At 39.1% G+C, this 22086-nt stretch overlaps 1 protein-coding gene across 1 annotated transcript in view; it reads right to left on the minus strand.

Annotated features, from left to right (window-relative positions):
• LOC139717341 (serum response factor-like) overlaps positions 1–21821 on the minus strand; it is a 34140-nt gene extending 12319 nt beyond the window's left edge. Inside the window, exons 1-2 of the mRNA XM_071628846.1 lie at positions 21418–21821; positions 18197–18463 (exon numbers count right to left, since the gene is read on the minus strand). Of these exons, the coding sequence (XP_071484947.1) occupies positions 18197–18463; positions 21418–21723 (573 nt within the window). The 5' untranslated portion in view covers positions 21724–21821. The remainder of the gene's footprint in view (positions 1–18196; positions 18464–21417) is intronic.
• Positions 21822–22086: the final 265 nt, after the last annotated feature.

Here is a 22086-nt window from a genome sequence, read left to right on the forward strand (position 1 = left end):
ACTGACCTAAAGTGCACAAGCGATATAGTTGGACCCCAGCAGAAGTGGGATAGAAAATAATCAGACAGACAGTATGCAGCATAAACAGACTAGCAACCATTTTTTCAATCAGTTCGAAGCAGCCTGAACTTTGGGCTGTAACACACAAAGAGCATTACAATGTACCAATATATTTAGGTGATTGACATTTTCATTCATTTTCAACTGATATGTGGTTTTTGATGACTTGGGTTTATGAAATGATATCAAGTTTTCCTTGGGACATATTTTCCCTTTGCAAAAAGTAATACTTGGTGATCAGACTAAAAAAAAAAAAAAAAAAGTATGAGAAACAGGTACTACCATTGGCATGCAATATGTATCACTGCCTAAAGATGCAAATTTCTTCAAATGATTGAAACATAATATTTGGGAATAATGTAAAAGAAAATATCTCTTGAAGAGAATGTTGAATTTTACAAGTAAAAGTGAAATGTTAAAACATATCCAACCCAAAAAGGCCAATGAAAACAGGTCTCATAAATCCGGCGTATTCATACATGTACATTGTATGACTACTGAGTTGTTCATATGATGAATTTTTGGGATTCATTGCTAACTCCAGAAGTGATACTGCATGAAGTCTGTTAATGAACTCATCAATCCCTTTAAAACTACACTGTAATTTTTAGAATGATAACTATCAACATTTACAGGTACTAAGATGTAAATCAAATGTATGACTGAATTATTTTTCATTCATTTCAGAAACACAGATTCAAATAAGATATCCAGAAACAAGGGTCTGTCACGATCCTCCCACTAAAAACAGCCTCAAGCAGGTAATAAAACCATTAAAGTGACATACAAAAGAACACAAACGTGGCTGTAACATCAGTTTACAACATTTATGACCTGCCAAAAATGCGTGGTATGGCAATTATCCACATATTCCAACTATTCTGTCCACCTCAAACTTTCTCCTTATCACCACGGATAACTTGGCAACCGTCCCCTATCAACGTCATCAGCCCAGAATAGCTTTTAACTTCCAACAATGCAGTGGGTCTATTCCGTCCCATATATGCTGGAATGCCATATATGCGACCGGCCGCGCTCCCCGAGAGCCGCAATTGGCTGGACCGCTCAATTAGCATATGGCAAAAGTTGCCAACGGCTTCTTCATTTGGCATCACACATCTGATGTTGAATTCGGGAGAGGCCAGCAGAGAGACAAAATTCCTCTTGCAGAAAGTCTTGAATACCGCAGTAACAATATTTTGGTCAATTATCAAAGGGATCGAGTTTGGACCAATTTCTTTACTGGCATCAATAGCATCACTGGCAGTATGGGGGAACATTTTTAAATCTGCAAATGCAGTCTCTACAAGGTTTGATATCACTGAAATGCCACAAAGGAGAAAATAATGCACTCATAATTCTGGGAAAAGGATGGATGTGCGCTACTACTACTGTAGTACCAATTTCCCGTTTAGATGACATCAATGGGTTCTACGTAAACATGAAAGCAGGAAGCTTGAATGATGCTCAATGAGGTTTATGTTTAAATGTTCCCACTCATTACCTTCAATTTAGTGTTCACGACATAGCACGCCTTCCTGTGTGTAATAGTTTCTCAAGAGCAATCCCCAGTTTAATTGGTATACCAGAATCATTTCCAATAAACATTTAACAACAGCCTCTTTTTCTAATGCAATCCAATCTTTTCTTTTTTCTATTTTCCCACACTGTTTACTGTATGCACCATACAGCATATTAAGCAAATGTAACTTTTCACAAATAGGGCCTTCTTTACAATCACAAAAGTGGTTAACTTCACGATAATAATGGATAACAGCACTGGACTTCGAAATGTGTTCATGCATGCCACATTCATGTGAGCATCAGAGCAAAAAGTTTTCATGTGTTATTAAATTTGCAAATAGCATCAAACTCGCAAAATTCGCGAAAATAAAACTCCTGCAAAATATACAGTATTTTGTAGAGAGGCTTTGGTTTTGCAGCAAGTGTGCAGCTAACTACAGTCACAGCAGGTGTTGAAAAGACATAAGCTCCTCATTTGATCCATCGTCTCAAAAGCATTATGTTTCCACGAAGCTCTAAGTCAAATTTATGAGTCAAATGTGACACTTTGACCATGAATTGAGTGTCGGGCTATATCATGCGCACTAACTCTCATTGTCAGTGTCAAAGAACACAATTCCTCTCATACCCCCCCCCCCAAGTGATGGGAATCATTTGCCATATGTTGTTATCACATGAGTTCACCTTTGCCCACATATTCCTGTACTTTATGACTTAACAGCTTGTTCATGAGACCATTGTCGCTGTTTTGCTGAATAGCACAAAAATTGATTAAGAAACAAACAGAAGGGCACAAAATTTTATGTACCGAAATTCTTAAAATCTTATTTGCAACAATCCAAGAGAATCTATTTGATAAGATAGTAATGCCAGGGTTAAAGGGTTACACTCACGGAAAGTTAAGACAGTTAAACATTTGTAAATCATCCAACTTAGCATACTACTGAATATTTACAATGGCTGTCTTACAGTAGCTGTATGGATCCGACTTTGCTTGCAGGGACATCTGTTTGTTTTATTCATAAATAAAATCAACTATTGAAGCATTTATCTTTGAGTATAAATGGCAAGTATCACCTAACACTTACTTGGAGGACAAAACAAAAACAAAAACAAAACAAATGTTCCAGTATTAGATCTTGAGTAGAACTTTGGTGGAAAATATACATGTTACATGCCTTTCTCAAAACATTCTGTACACAGAGTATCACATATTAAAGTGACAACATGGTGAATATCAAGATGATAACTTTAAGGTGCCCCTTGAGAGCCATGTTTGATTTACTCATCAAATAAAACTGTCCTTACTTTCAGAATACGTATGTCAGTGTCCCTCCACACTTGAACTGATCTTTGCTTTCACACATCACTTTCAATACCTTCACATTCTCGCGGTAATTTGTCTTTGAAATACATGAGGACATGCAAGAAGAAAGTTGTGGAATTTGTAAAGTCTCACATGTTGTGATTGAATATTCATTGCACCAAAATTTGCAAATTGAGTGAGGTGCTGATGACATCAACACACAACTCTCTCTTTGTTTGTGCACATACATACATGTACAAATCTTGTCTACTTTTTTGTGTGATGACTAGCATGTAATTAGATACATGCGACTAATTCTACTTTTAAGTAGTCGGGATGGGTGGAACAAGAGCTTGAATAAGACACAATCATTCTTCTTTCTTTTCTTTTAAGTAGGCCTACTTTACATCACCATGTTCTGATTTCACACCTTTAGATAATGGCATGCTTTTGAGAATTACAGCAGGTGCGCAATTTACATTCTTACACAAATGTATTACCCCGCAGTATTTCTCAATGCACAGTAAAAAACAGAAAATGATAGTAAGTTGAATGTCTTTTTTTTCTCTCTCTCTCTGTAGGCGTGTCTTCATCAGCCCGAAGTTTCAAAATAGCGCACTATCTTGCGGTTATCAAACTAGTCCGATGTCAAAATAGCGCGCTATCTGTGTAGTGAAGACGCAAATAGCGCGCTATTTGATCGGGAAAATTTCCCCCAAAATCTTGGTCTAGTTCGTCAACTAGAGCGCTAATTCGTGAAATAGCGCGCTATTTTGGGTGCGTCTCCATCAGTCCGAAATTTTCTTGATCCCTCACCGCTTCTGGTTAGCCAGCTGGTAATGGAAAGCGCATGTACAAGTGTGTATAGTACATTACACGCACGGTGTATTCAAGGATTGTGTACTATAAGCCTACTGTTGTTGTCATCTTTAAAACCAGGGAGGTGATTTCTCTCACCTCCCTATTAAAACTCAGTGCCGTGCATGCTAGCTGGTTTTTTTTTTTTTTTTTTTTTTTGTAAACTTCTTCTTCTGGTCCACTCTACCTTAGCTGAAGATTCTCGCAGATTGTGTGCATTTTGGATTTGTTTAAACACTGCAATTCGTTAATTTCATATAAGATGCCTCACTGGACAGAAGAAAGAGTAGCGTTATTAATATCCCTTTGGAGAGAATTTGCTGTACTGGTTGTAGAATCGTACATACGGTTATATAGGAGATTTTGAGCGGGGAAATCCACTATCGAACCGCGAGCCAGGCAGAGTAATATTGCAAAGTGCGCATGCGTCAATTTTCGGACTAATTTCTCGAAGCAGGCTGTTCGAGCTGATGAAGACGCACATTCGCTGTATCGGGCTATTTTCTAAGACCGCAAAATGTCCCGCTAGTTTGAACTTCGGGCTGATGAAGACACGCCTTATTTTTTCTGAAGGAAAGTCATAACAACCAAAACAACAATGCCAAACTTCACAATGCAATACAATTTGTACACCAATCATGATGGCAGTTGTATGCAGATTTCATTCAGCCAATTAGATGCTCATACAAACGGGTTGATTCTTTTCACTGGAAATGAGTTTTTATGCCGTATTCTGTGGCACAACTATGGCTGAAGGAAGAAAAATGTGAAAGCACAAACGAGTGAGGTGAAATATACCTGTCTCAAGAAAGTGTAAGCTTTTTTTCTCTCTCTCTTCTTTGTTAATTTTGTTTTTCTGCAGACTTGACATCACACTGAATCTCTCAGGGAAATCTATCTTCTCAGATGGGGCAATTCTTGAAATGTGCCATATGGAATGTTTTTAGACAGCCTCATACAAATGCTGTGAATCATCATCATCATCATAATCATATTTGATGCACAATCAAATTGTACACAACATAGCTGTGATTTATCAAAAGTGCTTTGATTCTAAAAATCATCATCTGTATGGTACACTCGAGTCACTGAACGTACGTTGGATGATTTGTGGATGAAGGGATTGGATCACGCTATTTTGCACAGTCATGTTGAACAAAGCATTTCATCAGAAACTCACTGAAAGTTAACAGTACCTGCAAACACAGGTAACATGCAATAGCATGACATGCAACAGTGATTTACAACATCTGAACAGAGTGTGCAAATACACAACTTGGCTCTGAATGAGCTGATAATGATATGAATTGGGAGAGATAAGAGAGGAGGGGAGGGGGAGGGGGAGGGGAAGGGGGAGGGGAAGGGGGAGGGAAGGGGGAGGGAAGGGGGAGGGGAGGGGGAGGGGAGGGGGTGGGGGGAGATATTTAATGCCCAGAAGATAAGATGGAGGGAAATACAAGGGAAGGGAAGAGCTATTCAATACAAGGAGCTTGCCCTCATACAAATAAACTCTTCAAGAAAACCAAACACACAAACACACACACTACATGAGGCAGAAGTCCACAAAAGGGGGGAGGGGGTTGTTTCACAGCTTTGTTTTACCTAAATTCACAAATATATTCCATCATAAATATTTAGAGAGTACATACAGAGAGAGAGAGAGCAGGGCTGGAACCAAGGCATCTCCGCCCCACAACCCCCCTTGCATTCTTCCCCATCTGAGATGTGGGCGCAACCCAGGACCCATGACCATATAAGGAAAATGTGTTCTCAAACATGGTAAGCTCATTAATCAGTGAAGGCAGCTGATGATAAACAGGGGCTTCCCAAGAAGTGAGAAGCTTGTCAAGGGGAGACTGTTCCAAGGCAGTTAGTGACGCACCAAGCTGGAAGGGGTGGGGGGGGGGGGGGGGGGGGGGAAGGATCCCGCAGAGTTGTTGTTGGGTTTTTTTTTTTTTTAATTCAAATACAAGACAAAAGGATATCTCTCTCTTCTGTATGCTTCTTTTCATCAAACTTTGACAAATCAAATGGGATACACCTCATAACTTTCTGAAATCCCCATTTTTAAATCTTAAAAAATGCATGTATATTTAAAAAAATACAAAAGCAAACACTTTTTATGAATGCTGGAAAGGAGCACATCATTATGTTGTAATAGCATGCATTGATATACATATCACACATGAACAAAGAGCAAATTAATTCCAAGGTATTCATTCAGTGTACACATTTATTCTTCTGTTAAATCCCACTACAACACTGAGACAATGCTAACACATCTTTGTATTGTATTAGAACAATAATGGTTGCAATTATTTCAATTCTAATGTGAATTGCAGGTTACAACAGTTCTCAATTGGGGGAAACACAATGTAACTCAATGTCAAACGAGGACATTCCACAATACCGGTACTGTTGTTGTAACTGCCAAAGAAAGCAATGAGTGGTAGGTGAAAAGTACTCTTACTGAGGTCAACATGAGGTATAATTAATCTACTATCTGCTGAGAGGGAAGGATTAGACCGCCCAGTCTCTCTCCATAATTTCTAGGTCAGCTAATGACTGCAAATGAGTGTGGCATAGTAAACACTGCACTAATCACGACCTATTCGGCTGATACCAATCTGATTGACTCGCTGAGTGGCTTTTTAATCGGCCACAACCCCTTGCGCAATCCATCACGAAATCCGCCGCGGCTGGGTCCCTTTCAGTACGGCTCACTTTAGCGTACAGCGTGCAGCAACCCCCCCACACACACACGTAGCCACGCCCCATCCCGGGCCCAGGCGCCGCCCCTCGCAATCCAAGCAATCTGAACCTCGCTAGCACGGCCACACATGGGACATGTGCAGCGCCCCCTCTGCATTCACTTGTGACGTCAAACCGAGTGGGGGAAGGACGCAGACACCCAATTGTATAGTCCGCACATGAAAGAGCGCCAGGCATTCCAAGATGCGTAAAGTCATCTCTGGCATGATACTATCATCACTATACTCTTTCTTGCGACCACCACGAGTACGGCGCCGAACTATTTTAAGATAAAGACGTCATCACACCCACAGCACGTGGAAGAGGGCCACATATATAGATACTCCTCTTGTTTATAAACACTAGGCAGGTCCGTTCCTCCGGGGAATAAAAGTTGAGGACTGGAAGAAGCCTACGTGCAACTGCCCCCATCAGACAGGTCTCAAGAATCCACACGTTGGAATGGCATTTTCTGTACATGTTTACGAGCACATTCCCTCATAACTAGCATTCCTGGTCCTTTCCTTCTCCCAAGAAGATTCAATGAACATGTTCACTACATGGTCATGCTTAGAGCATCGCTCATATGAGCCATGCTCAAAAAAGTTTGCATCTCTCATGTAATAATGTCACACACACTGTACAGGCTGCCACAAGCACATCAGGCTGAGTGACTTTACAGGGACTACCCCATTTTGTATAGAAAATGCTAACAAAAGCAGATATGTAAAGCCAAGGAGGTTCGAAAGATGGAGTTACAATACAACTGACTATAATTATTCAATCAGCTGTCAGTTTTCTATGGATGGACAAAAGAATTCCACAGGTTCATTTGTGCCTTTGATGTGCCATGCTTGAAGCTGCCATCTCTCTGAGCAATCTGAAGATTCATTTTTAACGCTAACATAATATCGGGAATATGCTGCTCGTTTTAATCAAATGCAATGAAATTTCACCTGATGATAGAGCATATAAAACAAAAGTCAATTCTGTTCGAAAATATGTGCAAAAGTGTAAATCTGAGCTGTATTTTGTGAAAGTGTTTAAAATTTTACCCTCATGGAAAACCGGTTTTATCACTTTTCTGATTATTTCTGCCAAATGAAACTAATATGGTATCATCTTCAAGCATAGTTCTTTATAAATTAATATGTCAGATTAGCGTCCAGACACGTACAGTCGAGTAATTTTGATATCTATTTCAGCAATATTTGAGCAATTTCTATTCGTGCACCCCCGTGCCTTTACCATTGTCTACTGCCCATCATTTGTAAGTAGAGATAGTGAAAAGTAATTACACATTGTACCATCACAAAGACATATCTTCCTTGGAAAGTGGCTGGTGATTATGCAATGAGACATGAGTCAATTCAATTGTCTTCGCATCTGAGCGGCAGATCCTGTTTGACACATACTTCAAATATTTTTGAGTGGCAGCTTCGAGCATGGGATCAAAGCGAATACGACTGTTGTGACTCCATGACCCCGTTTACAGTGCGGGGCGGGGCTGGGCCGAGCCGCGGCCGAGCCGAGGCCAGGCCCCGCAATTTTGTCCGTTTACCCTACCGGGCTCGGCCGTGCTTTTGATTCAAACCTTTCAATATGTTGTCGTAGCGGCGCTCTGCTTGTAAACAAATGCTATTTGGTATTGTCTAGTTTTCAGACCCTTTGCCAAATGAATTCCATGGCGACGAAGTCGCCGTTCGGGCAAAGGCCTTTGCCAAAGGAAAAAATCCTTTGCAGGACAAAACCACCTTAAACTATACTCGTTTTCGACGTTGAGGGGGTTAATATCCTGAACAGCGAAATAGTACAGGCAGAGGGTTTGGAAGCCAGACTAAAATTGGCCGCGCATTTGGCCTAGTTTGCGTTTAAACTGAGAAAAGGCCGAGCTCGGCGGCTCGGCCGCGACCACCTCCAGAGCGTGGCCAAATGCGAGGCCAATTTTGGCCTCGCATTTGGCCTTTTGCGCGTTTACACTGATGGGCTCGGCCGCGGCTTGGCCACGGCCGAGCCTCGCACTGTAAACGGGGTCCATTACTTGAACCTCCTTGGTAAAACTATCACCTTCCTAAATCTTCAAACTATATTTTTCCTACACCTTCAAACAGGCTATTAAAGGGACTGTACAGTACTGGTTGAGGTGAGAATTCAACTTGCAACGTTTTGTGAGATATTTAGAAACCACTCTATGCAATGTTAAAAATCTTACAATTCTAAGGGGAATCAAAAGTTTATTTGATGAAAATCGGTTTTGAAATGGCTGAGATATAGTATCTAAAAACAATGAGATCCTGATAAAAGTTGTGGCAAGTCAATTTTATTCTGATTGCATTTTTGGATATATATCTCAACCATTTCAAGGCCAATTTTCATCAAATAAATGCTGAATCCTTCTTGAAATTACATGGTCTTTCATTTTTCATAAGAGGTTTCTCATTATCTCACCCAAAAAAAAAAATGTTATATACCTAAATCCTCACCTCAACCAGTACTGTACAGTCCCTTTAATCACTGGTCAAGCTTATCTGTCATCTTGCTTCAAGATCTCTTTATCTATTGTAAAGTGTGTGAATAACCTAGAGTGAATGCACTACCTAATTGAAGGCAAAACATGTCATGTAAGAAGTTCATCTTCAAGCAACAATGTACTGTACCAAACTGTAATTATTACAGAACTATAAATAGAGCAGTATTAAAGTGCTGTAAGTTTTGGTATAGGCATTTACACATTCATCCTGGTCCTACTGAATTCCTCCCTTTTTTTTAAAAAACAATTTACTTGGTCTGAACTTACAGGCAGTGTATGCCAACATATATTTTGGAAAATAATCTGCATGAGAGCTTTTAATGAGTCAATCTGCAGCAAATTACATGGAAGTTTAAAACTAAGAGTCATCCTGTCGCTCATACCTCTTCATGCGCGATGTCACTTTAAAAGAGAAATAACTAAATCAGTGCATACAGGAAAAACATTGGGAATATAACGCCACAAAAAGGCAAATAAATTCTCCTCTATTTCTATCTTATGCTTAAAATTACAAAAATAGTAACTTTCCAACTTTTTCACTAGACTTGGGAATGATACATGTACATAACACATCCTGTATTGTGAACATTTTGCTTGAAGCCAATAAATTGTTCTTTTTTTTTGTCAGTGGATGAGGTTCAGTTATCATTTCAATTCCTTAAAAAATTTTCTACACTGGTCAAACATTGTATCATTGTTCCCTTGCGATTGCAACTTAAAAGTTTTATGATATTGCCCACAGACCTTTTTTCTTTAATTGACCTTCATTGACCCCTAGCACATTGGTCCAATAGAATCAAGTAAAATAGCTGTTGGTTGGGTTACCATACGCAAAATCTCGGAACTCGGTTGCGATTATTGATACTGACGCAGCATTTTGCATAGATATTCTACACCAATCTCACTTCATTAGGGATAGTGAAAAATCAAAGCTTTTACTGAAATATCTAGTTTTCCTCTTTGTTGGTGTAGCCACAAAAATCAAAAACTATTTTTGGCTGCACAGTAAATCATTCAAGTTTACATTCGTAATCCACTTGTGTGAGATTGTGGCTAGTAAAAGTCTGCAAATGAGGAAATTCCCAGAATACAATACCAACAACTGAATATCCTCTGAATGAGACTACTAAGGCAACAAGGAAGTGGCTATTTTCTTTTTCTTTTAAGTGGTCTCTTCAAGCACGGGGATGCTGCTGTTTTCATTCTAACGAAACATAACATGCACTTCTGCATAATCGAGAAACAGAATATGGTGATGGGATAGGCCTTCTCTATCTCTTCTCTTTCTGTAATGTATCTCACTATCTCTCCCTTTCTCTCTCACCCTGTCTCTCTCTTCTCCCTCTCCTCTTGAGATATTTCTATTATGTAAATCTCTCTCTCTCTCTTCTTCTTCTTTTTCTCCCTCTTCTCCTATCCTTCTCTATAGAGTCTGTCTATCTATCTATCTATCTATCTATCCATCTATCCATCTATCAATTCTATTCTTTCCCATTTTTTTTCATTCACTTTTCTTCCGGCGTACTTGTGAATGGGACATGAGTCATGGCGGATGTCTCTGTCAGGATTGCACCCTCCTTGTTCCTTCCTCTCAATTCCAATTCATACTGGTTTTCCTGTCATTGACATTTTGACAAGAGCGAGGAAATGCTACGCACACCTACGCACAGAGTGGACGCATTATCAGGAGGTAAGGGGGGGGGGGGGGGAATCCCTCCTTTTATGACGACAACGGCTTGGTACGGAGAAAATAAACACAAGTAGTTCTGATTACAACCAGAAGAAAAGATCAGCAAATGGGGAAATCCTGACATTGAATACGTTCGATATCGATTCACATGTTGCATGTGCATATGTGCAGTATAGTACATTAGCATTTTTAAAATCATTTATGGGGCAGCAGGAAGTACTGTCACTGTGTATATCACACTGTGGATAAATGAACACTTTTCAAGCTTGCTGAAACAAGAAATATTGGTCTGACTATTAGACTAGGGTGCTTCATATATGTGCTTCTGAGCAACTGCAAGCTTGGTAAAAATGCTGGCACAGTGACATGTATTGTGACACTTTTTTTCCCCGTCATTCGCTTGTTTTGTTTTTGTTTTGAATTTTACTACTATGAGACACCATATTGTACCACGAATTTCTCAAGAGATTTGTATGTGTTCTGTGCTTAATTAAACTCATTAAGATGACCAAAGAAGGTGACAGGATGAACATGGATGGAGAAGAGTAAAAATAGCTGCTAAAATCATATGCAGATAAGTGTCAAAGTGCTGTCTGAGGGTACTTTACTCATATTTTTCAGCGCCTTCTTGGGTAATATTACGATAGAGAGCAGGAAATTAGAAATGATAAAATTGGGCCAAGGTTCCTTTTCTTCTCTGGCGTCAAGTGCAAAGCAACACTCTCTCCCTTTGTGATCCTTTGGAATGAGTTGTTGAGAAAGTAAAATCACCGTTAAGGCAATATACAATGTACAAATACACATACAATTGTAGTACGGCTTTCTTGCACACACCCAGCCTGCAGTCTGTGTTGTTGTTTGTTTTTAAACAGTTATTTATTTAGGTTGTTTATTTGAATTTCAACTACACATGTGTGGTAGTGACTACAAAATCCGTTACAGAATAGTCTAGCCTTTATGCCTATGGGGCAACTGGAAAGATGTTGGTTACCCCACCTCCTTTGTAGCTATCATCCACTACTGATCTCGTCAGTTTGGCACTGTGTGTCCCATGGAGCTATAAATTACACTTGAGCACTATTCTCTTCTACTACACACCATACCAGAAGACCAGAGAGTACTAGCAGTACTGGTTTTCAATTCATACAGTATAAAAATTATTAGCAGAGGTGTCATACACTTTGGCAGTCCAGTAAAGCAAGCTCTTGCAGTTGGATGGGCAAAAGGAGTGTGGCTGCATGAACCTAATGGTCTATCAAAATATAGGTCACGGTCAGGGAAACTAGTTGTGACAGGGTTGATATCAACAATAACTACTTACAAGTTACAGTGACATTCACTGACATAACTTCAAGTTATCTACATAAACTTTGTGATAGCGCAACCCCAGGGAGATTAAAAACACTGGAGAATGTGTGAATAGGCGTGTCTTCATCAGCCCGAAGTTCAAACTAGCGGGACATTTTGCGGTCTTAGAAAATAGCCCGATACAGCGAATGTGCGTCTTCATCAGCTCGAACAGCCTGCTTCGGGAAATTAGTCCGAAAATTGACGCATGCGCACTTTGCAATATTACTCTGCCTGGCTCGCGGTTCGAAAGTGGATTTCCCCGCTCAAAATCTCCTATATCACCGTATGTACGATTCTACAACCAGGGAGGTGAGCAGTACAGCAAATTCTCTCCAAAGGGATATTAATAACGCTGCTCTTTCTTCTGTCCAGTGAGGCATCTTATATGAAATTAACGAATTGCAATGTTTAAACAAATCCAAAATGCACACAATCTGCAAGAATCTTCAGCTAAGGTAGAGTGGACCAGAAGAAGAAGTTTACAAAAGAACAGCTAGCATGCACGGCACTGAGTTTTAATAGGGAGGTGAGAGAATCACCTCCCTGGTTTTAAAGATGACAACAACAGTAGGCCTATAGTACACACATGTGATCCTTGAATACACCGTGCGTGTAATGTACTATACACAATCACTAGCTGCTTGTACATGCGCTTTCCATTGCCAGCTGGCTAACCAGAAGCGTGGGGGGACCGAGAAAATTTCGGGCTGATGGAGACGCACTCAAGATACCGCGCTATTTCACGAATTAGCGCTCTAGTTGACGAACTAGACCAAGATTTTGGGGGAAATTTTCCCGATCAAATAGCGCGCTATCTGCGTCTTCACTACACAGATAGCGCGCTATTTTGACATCGGACTAGTTTGGTAACCGCAAGATAGCGCGTTATTTTGAAACTTCAGGCTGATGAAGACACGCCTAATAGGCCTACTCTCAGAGTTTACCTTTAATATTCTAATCTTAAAGTTTACTCAATGCTCTTGACCACAAGATTTCTTGCAGCTATATCATGGATGCCTCATGATAAGCCAATGAGGGATGCACTCAGCATCATAGTTTTAACAGCCTATCAAATAGCAGTTGTCATCAAGCTCACTTTAAGCCTGACCCTGTGAGCACCTAGAAATTTTCAGCAAATGAACGGAGAGAAAAAAAAATTAATACCGATGGGAATTACTTGCACACATTTTTACATGTACCCTTGCATACACTTTTTAAAGACAAATTCAGGGGGGCGTTTCATGAAGGAACTTGTCGGATAAAATATCTGACAAGTCAATTATATCCGACAAGTTTTTAGAAATTCTTTAGTCTGGGGGGCATTTCATGAAGCATTTTGTCTGACAAGTTGTCGGACAAATTGGGCTCTCAGCCAATCAGATGCAGGGATTTCAATAGCTTGTAACAGTTTGTAAGAAAAATATCTGACCAAAATGCTTCATGAAATGCCCCCCTGATTGGCTGATTTCTCTAAACTTGTCGGATATAATTGACTTGTCGGACATTTTATCTGACAAGTTCCTTCATGAAATGCCCCCCAGGTTGATTATCATGCTTCTGTGATACTGGTTCTACCAACACAGGCCTACCCTAGCAACACTTTATACCAGACATAATACCATGAATTTTGAAGTATGACATCATTACGAGAAGCATTATTACACTCATGTCTTCTCTTTCTTTCATACTGGGGCTTTTAATGAGACTTCTACTTAAAGGGAACGCAAACCCAAAGAGCAATGTGAATTGAGTGAAAGCAGTAACATTAGTAGAACACATCAGTGAAAATTTGAGGAACATCGGGCAGTCGATGCGAAAGTTATGAATTTTTAAAGTTTTGGTGTTGGAACTGCTGGGTAAGGAGACTACTGGAGGTTATGACGTATGAGTGGACTACAATATAAAGAAAATATAAAGGGAATTCAACGAAAATTCATTATTCATGAAAATGGCACATTCCATTAACTTGATACTGACATATGTTAGGGGTAGCACTTATTCCCCCTGCTTTCTGAAAGCGGTTAGTCAAGTACTCGTACTTGTGGAATTCCTTTTATATTTTCTTTATATTGTTGTCCACTCATTAGTCATAACCTCTAGCAGTCTCATCATCCAGCGGTTCCAACACCAAAACTTTAAAAATTCATAACTTTTGCATCGATTGTCCGATTTTTCTCAAACTTTCACTGATGTGTTCTACTAATGTTAATGCTTTTAGTCAATCCACATTGCTCTTTGGGTTTGCATTCCCTTTAAAGAAAAGAAGAGATATCTACACATGTACATGTAATTCACTAGGACTTAGGAGGAAAAAAAAAACAGGTAAGGTAAGAGAAGGAAGTTCATGACTTCATAGCAAATATGAAGAAATAACAAAAGAAAAGTGCAGAAAAATAAATCATCACCTGACAACCATCCTATGGAACACTGGAGCTATGCGAGACATGGCTCCCTCAAGTTCACTTTTCAAAAAATGCCATCAAAAGAAGACAAAAAACAGAAGCTGAATCTCCCACAAGAAGAAGAAGAAAAAAAAATGCTATAAAAAGAGGGCAAAAATACAGCTACTCTAGGGTCATGTGTTCTCAATTACATATGCAACGTGCCTGCATGCCATTATGCCAAATATGGCAGAGAAGGCTTGTGCCTACAGCAGGGTGATGGACATGACCTGCTGCCAGGCACATGCCAGGGCTGCCATAATTGGGGGAGCAGGCCTATAAGGCATGGGGCTACCCAAACAAGGCCAGGCGGGGTCAAGAGGCCATGGCCCTTTTATGGCACACGCCAGGCAAGCACATCCCTCTCAATGGGTCTTGGAGGAGTGAATCTCAGGGCTGGCTAAGGGCGGGCCTAGTGTCTATCATCTAGTCTTGGCTTGGCAGGCAGTCTTGAACTGGTGCACTTCCTCAACAGTGTATCCATTGTGCCAGGAACAATTTTAATTCTGTTATATTCACTTTGCAAGTATAACATTCTGTTTCATCGTTCGATTCTTGTCATCAAAGCATGTAATACAGCAAAAAGGTCACATGTTTCCGTCTATCATTATATCTTGGTTTCAATGAAGATTCCTACATGTAGGCCTACATGTACATTGAGGATTCTGCTGATAGGAGATCCATGGAACTACAACTGTACAGTCCATGAATATAACAGATAGCTTTTGTAAAGATTGGGCTGGGATTATAACACAGCAAAATTTTAGTAATAAGGAGTGTTTGGACGAGAAATAGCTTGTACTCTTTTTGAATAACACATTACAGAATGGACTGAACACCAATTTTAAAAAAAGGAATTTTGAGGATCAGTAAAAAAAATTAATAACAAAAGTAAATACTAATATAAGGAAGTAGAGCTCTCTAGGGAGCACAGGGCTATCTATGGTGGAACTCATCACATTTGAACCCTATTAATCAGCATTTCTCTCAAATTTCTAAGGGAACCTCAAAACATCCTCATTTTCATTGTTAAACTCTGCATTTTGTGCGTCTTTAAGTAATGTACACTATTCAAATAATTAGAAATGCACATATCCATTGTATTGCTAAAAGATAATTATTATTTTCTACATGACTTTATCCACGGTATGAGAACTACCTGGGTTAAAGCATTATGTGGTAACCTGAGCATTATGGGTGAGCTTCGCCCACTCTGTTGATGATTTCTTTGCTACTCATAATTTCTTCTAATTATTCTGTTATGACAGGTGAAGGATGGGTCACCCATTCGATCTGTTAAAATTGTTGCTGTATTCTCTGTGAGACTGAGACAGGATGGCGTCGAGCAAAAAGTGAGATCCTTGTTTCAATTAGTCTATGTCCATTCTTTCCACTTGGGGGAAGAAGAGAAAAAAAATGGAAGCCTATGATCAGGAAGTGCACAAGGGAAAGAACAAGCCACATATTTGTACACATGCATGAACATTTCTAAAAAAAAAAGTCTTGTATACATGTACACACATGATCGAGGTGACGATTCAGCTTGTAACGTTCTGCGAGATATTTAGAAACCACTCTATGAAATATTAAAGAGCATACAATTCTAAGGGGAATCAAAAGTTTATTTGATAAAAATCAGTTTTGAAATGACCGAGATATCTAAAAACAAGGTAAAACAAAGAGATCCCAATAAAAGTCGTGGCCTAATCAATTTTATTAGGATCGCTTTTTAGGATATCTCAGCCATTTCAACTCAAGGCAAATTTTCATCAAATAAACGTTGAATCCTTCTTGAAATTACATGCTCTTTCATATTTCATAAGAGGTTTCTCAATATCTCACCAAATAATGTTATAAACCTGAATCCTCACCTCAACAAGTACTGTACAGTCCCTTGAAAATCCCCTTTGACATAGTAGTATCCCTTCTCAGCAGTCAGCACTGCCATCATGAAGGAATCAATTATAAGTCAGTAAATTTGTTTTTATATCTTACATCCACACACACAAAAAAATGAATATTTCAATCCATGCTATGCTATTCCCTCACCACCCCCCCCCCCACACACACACACACATACACAAAAGCCGAGTTGCAGTAGGTGAGGTTTCAAAAAAAAGCGCTTTGGGCCTGAATTAGCAGACTACAGTCTACCCCACAGTGAGTGCCTGTTTGGGTTACACTGATATGCCTGCCCAGCTTTGACAGTTAGTCTTGCCTGCTTGTAACAGTTGACAAAATGAATGGAGTTAACTGACCCCCCTGACAAAGGTGAACAGCATTCATGTTGTAAATCTCAACAGCCACCATTCACTGAGTGATATTCACTGTTGTGGTTCATAGAGGAGATTTTCAGTTTTTATCAACAAATACTGGGGAAAAAAAATCCCTAAGCATTCATGGCACGTGTATTCTCCAGCTGCCTGAAACAAAAATGATAAATCTCTTTTAAAATATACTAGAACTTTGCTTTGTTTTCCCTTATTCTCTTTTACTTATTTTCAGACAACAGTTTTATGAACAAACAATAGATGCTTGCCCACATACACAAAGTAGGCGGAGTTACATGAAAACTAACAAGCAATCAATCAAGAATACAGGATTTTCACCTGTGCACAGTAAGCTGGCATTTCAATTTACAAATCAAAAAGAAAAAAAAGGGGGGGGGGCAAAAGACTGGTTAAGTTTGAAAGAGAAGCACTTCTGAGATGGGACTTTCATCTTGGTTTTTGTGGAGCATATGGACAGTTGCTAAGCAACTTTGAGGGACTGCTTTGTGGGGAGGTTACAATATGATTGTATTGTGAAGGTTAGCCAAACTCAGGACATATTCAGGTATCTGTAAAGTTTGGGGAAACGCACTCACAGCAGGCTCTTGTAAGCTGCCCAATTCACAGAAGAACTATCGAAGGGTTACAGACTTCAATAAATCTTTGAAGAGGTTCATCTGACTGGTAAATCTCTGATAAAAAGCGAATTTCATTAGTTAACAATCAAAAAAGGGTTACACTTACAGACTTCTTTTGACCTAACCTCCTCATTAACAATACAACATGTACAGTAGGATTCATATTGTAATATGTTTTGGTGCACATACTGTATTTGCAGATTGGCAAATCTAACAGGCCTGCGCTAATTATGGGTTTTACACTGCGATGGGCAGCAATAATATCTGCAGATTGGACCAATTTAAGGGAAGTTATCCCATCAAATGTCCGAGAAATGCTTTGCCTGTTTTTCAACATTTTTCTCTGTAACTGTTCTTCTGTACAGGATGAGATTCCCCCCATTTAGAGAAGATGAATCAAGGATTAAGAGTCTGGAAATATTCATAGGACACATTTGCTGGGCATTCAAACTCCCACAAAAGTGACAGAATGCAACCAAGTGGGTCATGTTGAACTTAAAATCAACTCATCACCGAAACAACAAAAAGATTTGTCTTACAATTGCATGACAGATGCATTAATAATACATGTATGATAATCAAAGTAACAATGATGATGAAGATATAATGATAATAATTATACTTAAGTAATTCTGATACTGAAAATAAAAGTCATAACATATACCTCGTCTGCATCATAGAAACCACTGGATACATCATACATATTGGTTTGTTTTTACTTGCCGGTTTTGCATAGAGCATAAATGACTGTACTGGGTCATATTGAAACAGAACAAACCTTTGCATTTAAGGCTTCTTCGTCACTGACTTGATAGGAAAGCTCTGTCTCCTCGAAGCCTGTCGCACTCATGCGTTGGTCTGGGTTGTGGTGGTGATTATCCGAAGGGATGTCGGGAGAGTTCAGGCAGGTTTGAATCAACGCTTTCCCGCTCTCGCTCGTGATCATCGGCTGCAGCTTGCGTGTGGCAAACGTGTAGACATGCCCTGTTTCACTGGCCACTAGGAGCATTACTTGGGTACCAGTCAGCGTGGAGAGTTCATATGCCTATAAGAACAAGTGAACAGCCCGGTTTCATACGTAATCAATCTCTCCGGAGCAGCCAGGTTTTTACTTGTGACATGGCAGGAGATGATACAATGTACCAGTGTCATTACAGGAATGAAATCAGTGTGACTGGTGATTAATTAATCTTTCTAAAGCAGAGTGTGAGACTGAAGTCAGCCTGCTAGCAGTGCCTACAGTACAATGCATGGGTGGAAATGAAAAGGGTCTTAAGATTAAAGGACAAGTCCACCCTTCACATACATGTGGATTGAGAGAATGCAGTCAATATTAGTAAAACTGCCACATCAGTGAAAGTTTGGGGAAAATCAGACAATCCGTTCAAAAGTTATGAATTTTTACAGTATCTGCACAGTCACTGCTGGATGAGAAGACTACTACAGTGTGTGATGTCACATACGTAGAGCGATATCAGGATTTTCAAATAAACAGAGAATTTCACAAAATTTTATTTTTTGAAAAAAGTGCACACTTCCTCGACTTGTCACTGATGTACGTTAAGGATAATATCATTCCCCCTGCCTTCTGAAAGAGGGAAGTTGAGTATTCTTTAATTATGCAAGTTGTAGTAGTCTTCTCATCCAGCAGTGACTGAGCATAAACTTTAAAATATCATAACTTTTGAACATATTGTCCGATTTTCCTCAAACACTCACTGATGTATTCTACTAATATTGCTGCATTCACTCAATTCACATGTCTGTGAAGGTGAACTGGCAGCTTACAGGGAATGCATAAAAAATATAGCCAGTACAGAGAGGTATATGACACAAAACTAATCAGAAACATTAAAAAAAGAGTAATTTGAAGTTAGTCTGCATCACAACATTTTCTTTATGATAAATACTACATCTTCATTTTGTATTCTAAAGGCAAACTATCAAGCCACAATATCAAATGTCAGTTCATTCATCATAGACGTATGTGGGAGGTAGGGTAGTAATACACATCTTCTGGGTAAATCATAAAAGTGTCGAATACAATACATTGTGTACATTGAGTGAAATGTAAAATTGTTAAGAGCTACATACGTGTACATGTACTCAGCAACTCTACTTGCCATTTCCTGTTGTTTTCATATTGAAAGGAGGAGCATCACTGTAAAACTAATCACTTGGGGGTGGGGTAACATGCAACAAAATAAAGAGATTGGAAAACCATTTGGGTATTGCAATATACTACACATACTTTGAGAAGCAGATGTATTGTACAGTCACAATTACCTGAAGACTGTGCCATGACATCCTTTGTGATATTACAATTGTACTTGCATGATCAATGCCTGCTTTGCTTTGTAACAAATAAACAAATAAAATACAATAAAAATAAAATATTATAGAGCCTTATCACTCACTTGTTTCCTTTAAAGAAAATGAAGGAATAAATAAGGAATAAATAAATAAATAAATAATTAGATAAATAATGTACAGCTAGAATTGTACAAATCTGCTTACTATTTATATCCAGGACATACAATTACAAAACGTTAACTCGAAACACAGTTTAAGGAAAATACAAATGTAACTGTCATTGTTGGATACAAAAGAAAAGTGCATTTAAAAACAAAATCAGTTTATTCCTTGACTTTACCTTGATTCAAAGTGATACATACATGGATTCAGTGAATGCAAAAACACTAGTAGTACACATTGGTGAAGCTTGAGGAAAATTGGAAAATCAGTTTAAAAGTTGTGAATTCTTTAGTTACATGTAAATCCATGTGCTCTCATTGCTTAATACGAAGACTATCCACAACAAATTGTGGAATCAAAGTACAATGTACATGGCAACAATATATCTAAAAAAAATAGAGTTAAAAAAAGATATGAGTTCAACGTAGTATTATTCAAATTTCTAGCATGACGAAGAAGAACTAGACTTACCTCTTTCAGAATGCTGGGGAATAATATTACTCTTAATATGATATGTCAGTAATAAGTCTAAAGAATGTGTACATGTACTTTTCATTTCAAAAATACATATGATATTATATTTGTGGAATTCTCTGTGCATTGTCTTTTCATCATTGTTGTATCATTGTTGTAATTTTCCTATGCAGTGATGACAGCACATGGATTGCACTTGCCAGAAATCCATTTCTTGATCATGTTCACCTGAAGCTGAAGGCAAATTAACTGGATGCATTTCCTTTTGGCTTGCCATGAACGAAAACCATGCATCCATATCCAGTACTTCAAACCATGCATCCAGTAATTACTGGTCGCATGGTTTTCTAGCCAATAAGCATCTCTTAACTTACTGAGTTTGAGTGCGCAAAGGCTTGCTTACTGCACAAACCTTTGCTACAAAAGTGCAAACTCTTGCTGCAAGTTTCTGACAACATGTTTATAGCGGCTGGCGCCGCGCTGGCTGTCCTCTGCTGTGAGGTAGCATGCTGCCAGTAAAAATCAGGTTTACGTACAGCTCTCAACCAAAGAGATTGCAGGATTTTTGCTACCCATCTTATAACATTTGAATATCTTGTCTAGTGCAGTGGGTCTGTTAAAAAATGTAAATTAATCTTTCATTTTAATATAAGCAGGATATTCTCCTTGTGACCTAGCCCGACCAGAGGCTGTCGCGACGTACCTACGTACAGCGACTGGGCTGTAGGGCCTGCGTATAGTTACTTGTGACCTTGACATATTAAAATGTAAATATGAATGACTCACATAACCACTCACAATTTAAAGACTCACAAACCTGTTACCAAAGACAATGTAATCTAATAATAATCACAAACTTTTGAGTTGTGTGTCACACCATGCTCACAGTCACAATCACATCCACATGATAAGCACAAAAATCAATAGAAGGTCTACCCACTAACAAAGTTAAACTGTTATTGTTAGAATAAATGGTCAGAAAAAAGTGCCTTTTAAGAGAGTGACAAATTTGTTTGTGAATGTGATGTTCACTGTGGATGTAATACGTACCTTTTTCATGATGCCCGTCTTCCTTTTGCTGAAAGTTGTGTATCGTCTCAACTTATTGTCAATAAATTCCATTTTAATTTTTACCCTCCCTTTGGTCTTCTTGTGCTTCCCTGCTGCCTTTTCCAGATCAGCGGGGGTGAGATGAGTCAAGCCCGGGCCCAATCCGGGCTCATCCAAGTCATGATCCCGCTCGGCCAGTTCGGAGCCTGTTCCAACGGAGCTACTATCACTGTCAGCCAGGCACGCTCCATGATCGCCGCTGCCATTTTTCAGTTTTTGAAGTGGCGAAAACGAAATCGTAGTCATTGCTACTTCTTCCTAATCGACCAGCAATACAAGTCCAATCAATTTTCAAACATTAAATGATCTTCACGATTTTTATTTCGCGGTACGAATCCTATGCCCAAAAGCAGAGTATGATGTCTTCCTCATAAGGAAACAGGATGCCTTTCCAGCTGAAGAAACGTACGCCAAAATAAAATAGTGCAGAAAATTTATTGATCTTCCTAATAATTTTATTCAAACTCACTCTATTTGAGGATACGAGAATGATGACTCAAACTATTTAATTAATGTCAGTGCTTAGATTTGGGAGCAAAACTCATGATTACATGTTCTGCGTATTAATATTACGCGGAGAGATATGTAGAACGACCCATGTCACCGTAA

Source organism: Diadema antillarum, unplaced genomic scaffold, assembly GCF_040938485.1.
Source record: "Diadema antillarum isolate AM-2024a unplaced genomic scaffold, OU_Dant_1.0 scf00000074, whole genome shotgun sequence".
In the NCBI taxonomy this organism is placed as follows: domain Eukaryota; kingdom Metazoa; phylum Echinodermata; class Echinoidea; order Diadematoida; family Diadematidae; genus Diadema; species Diadema antillarum.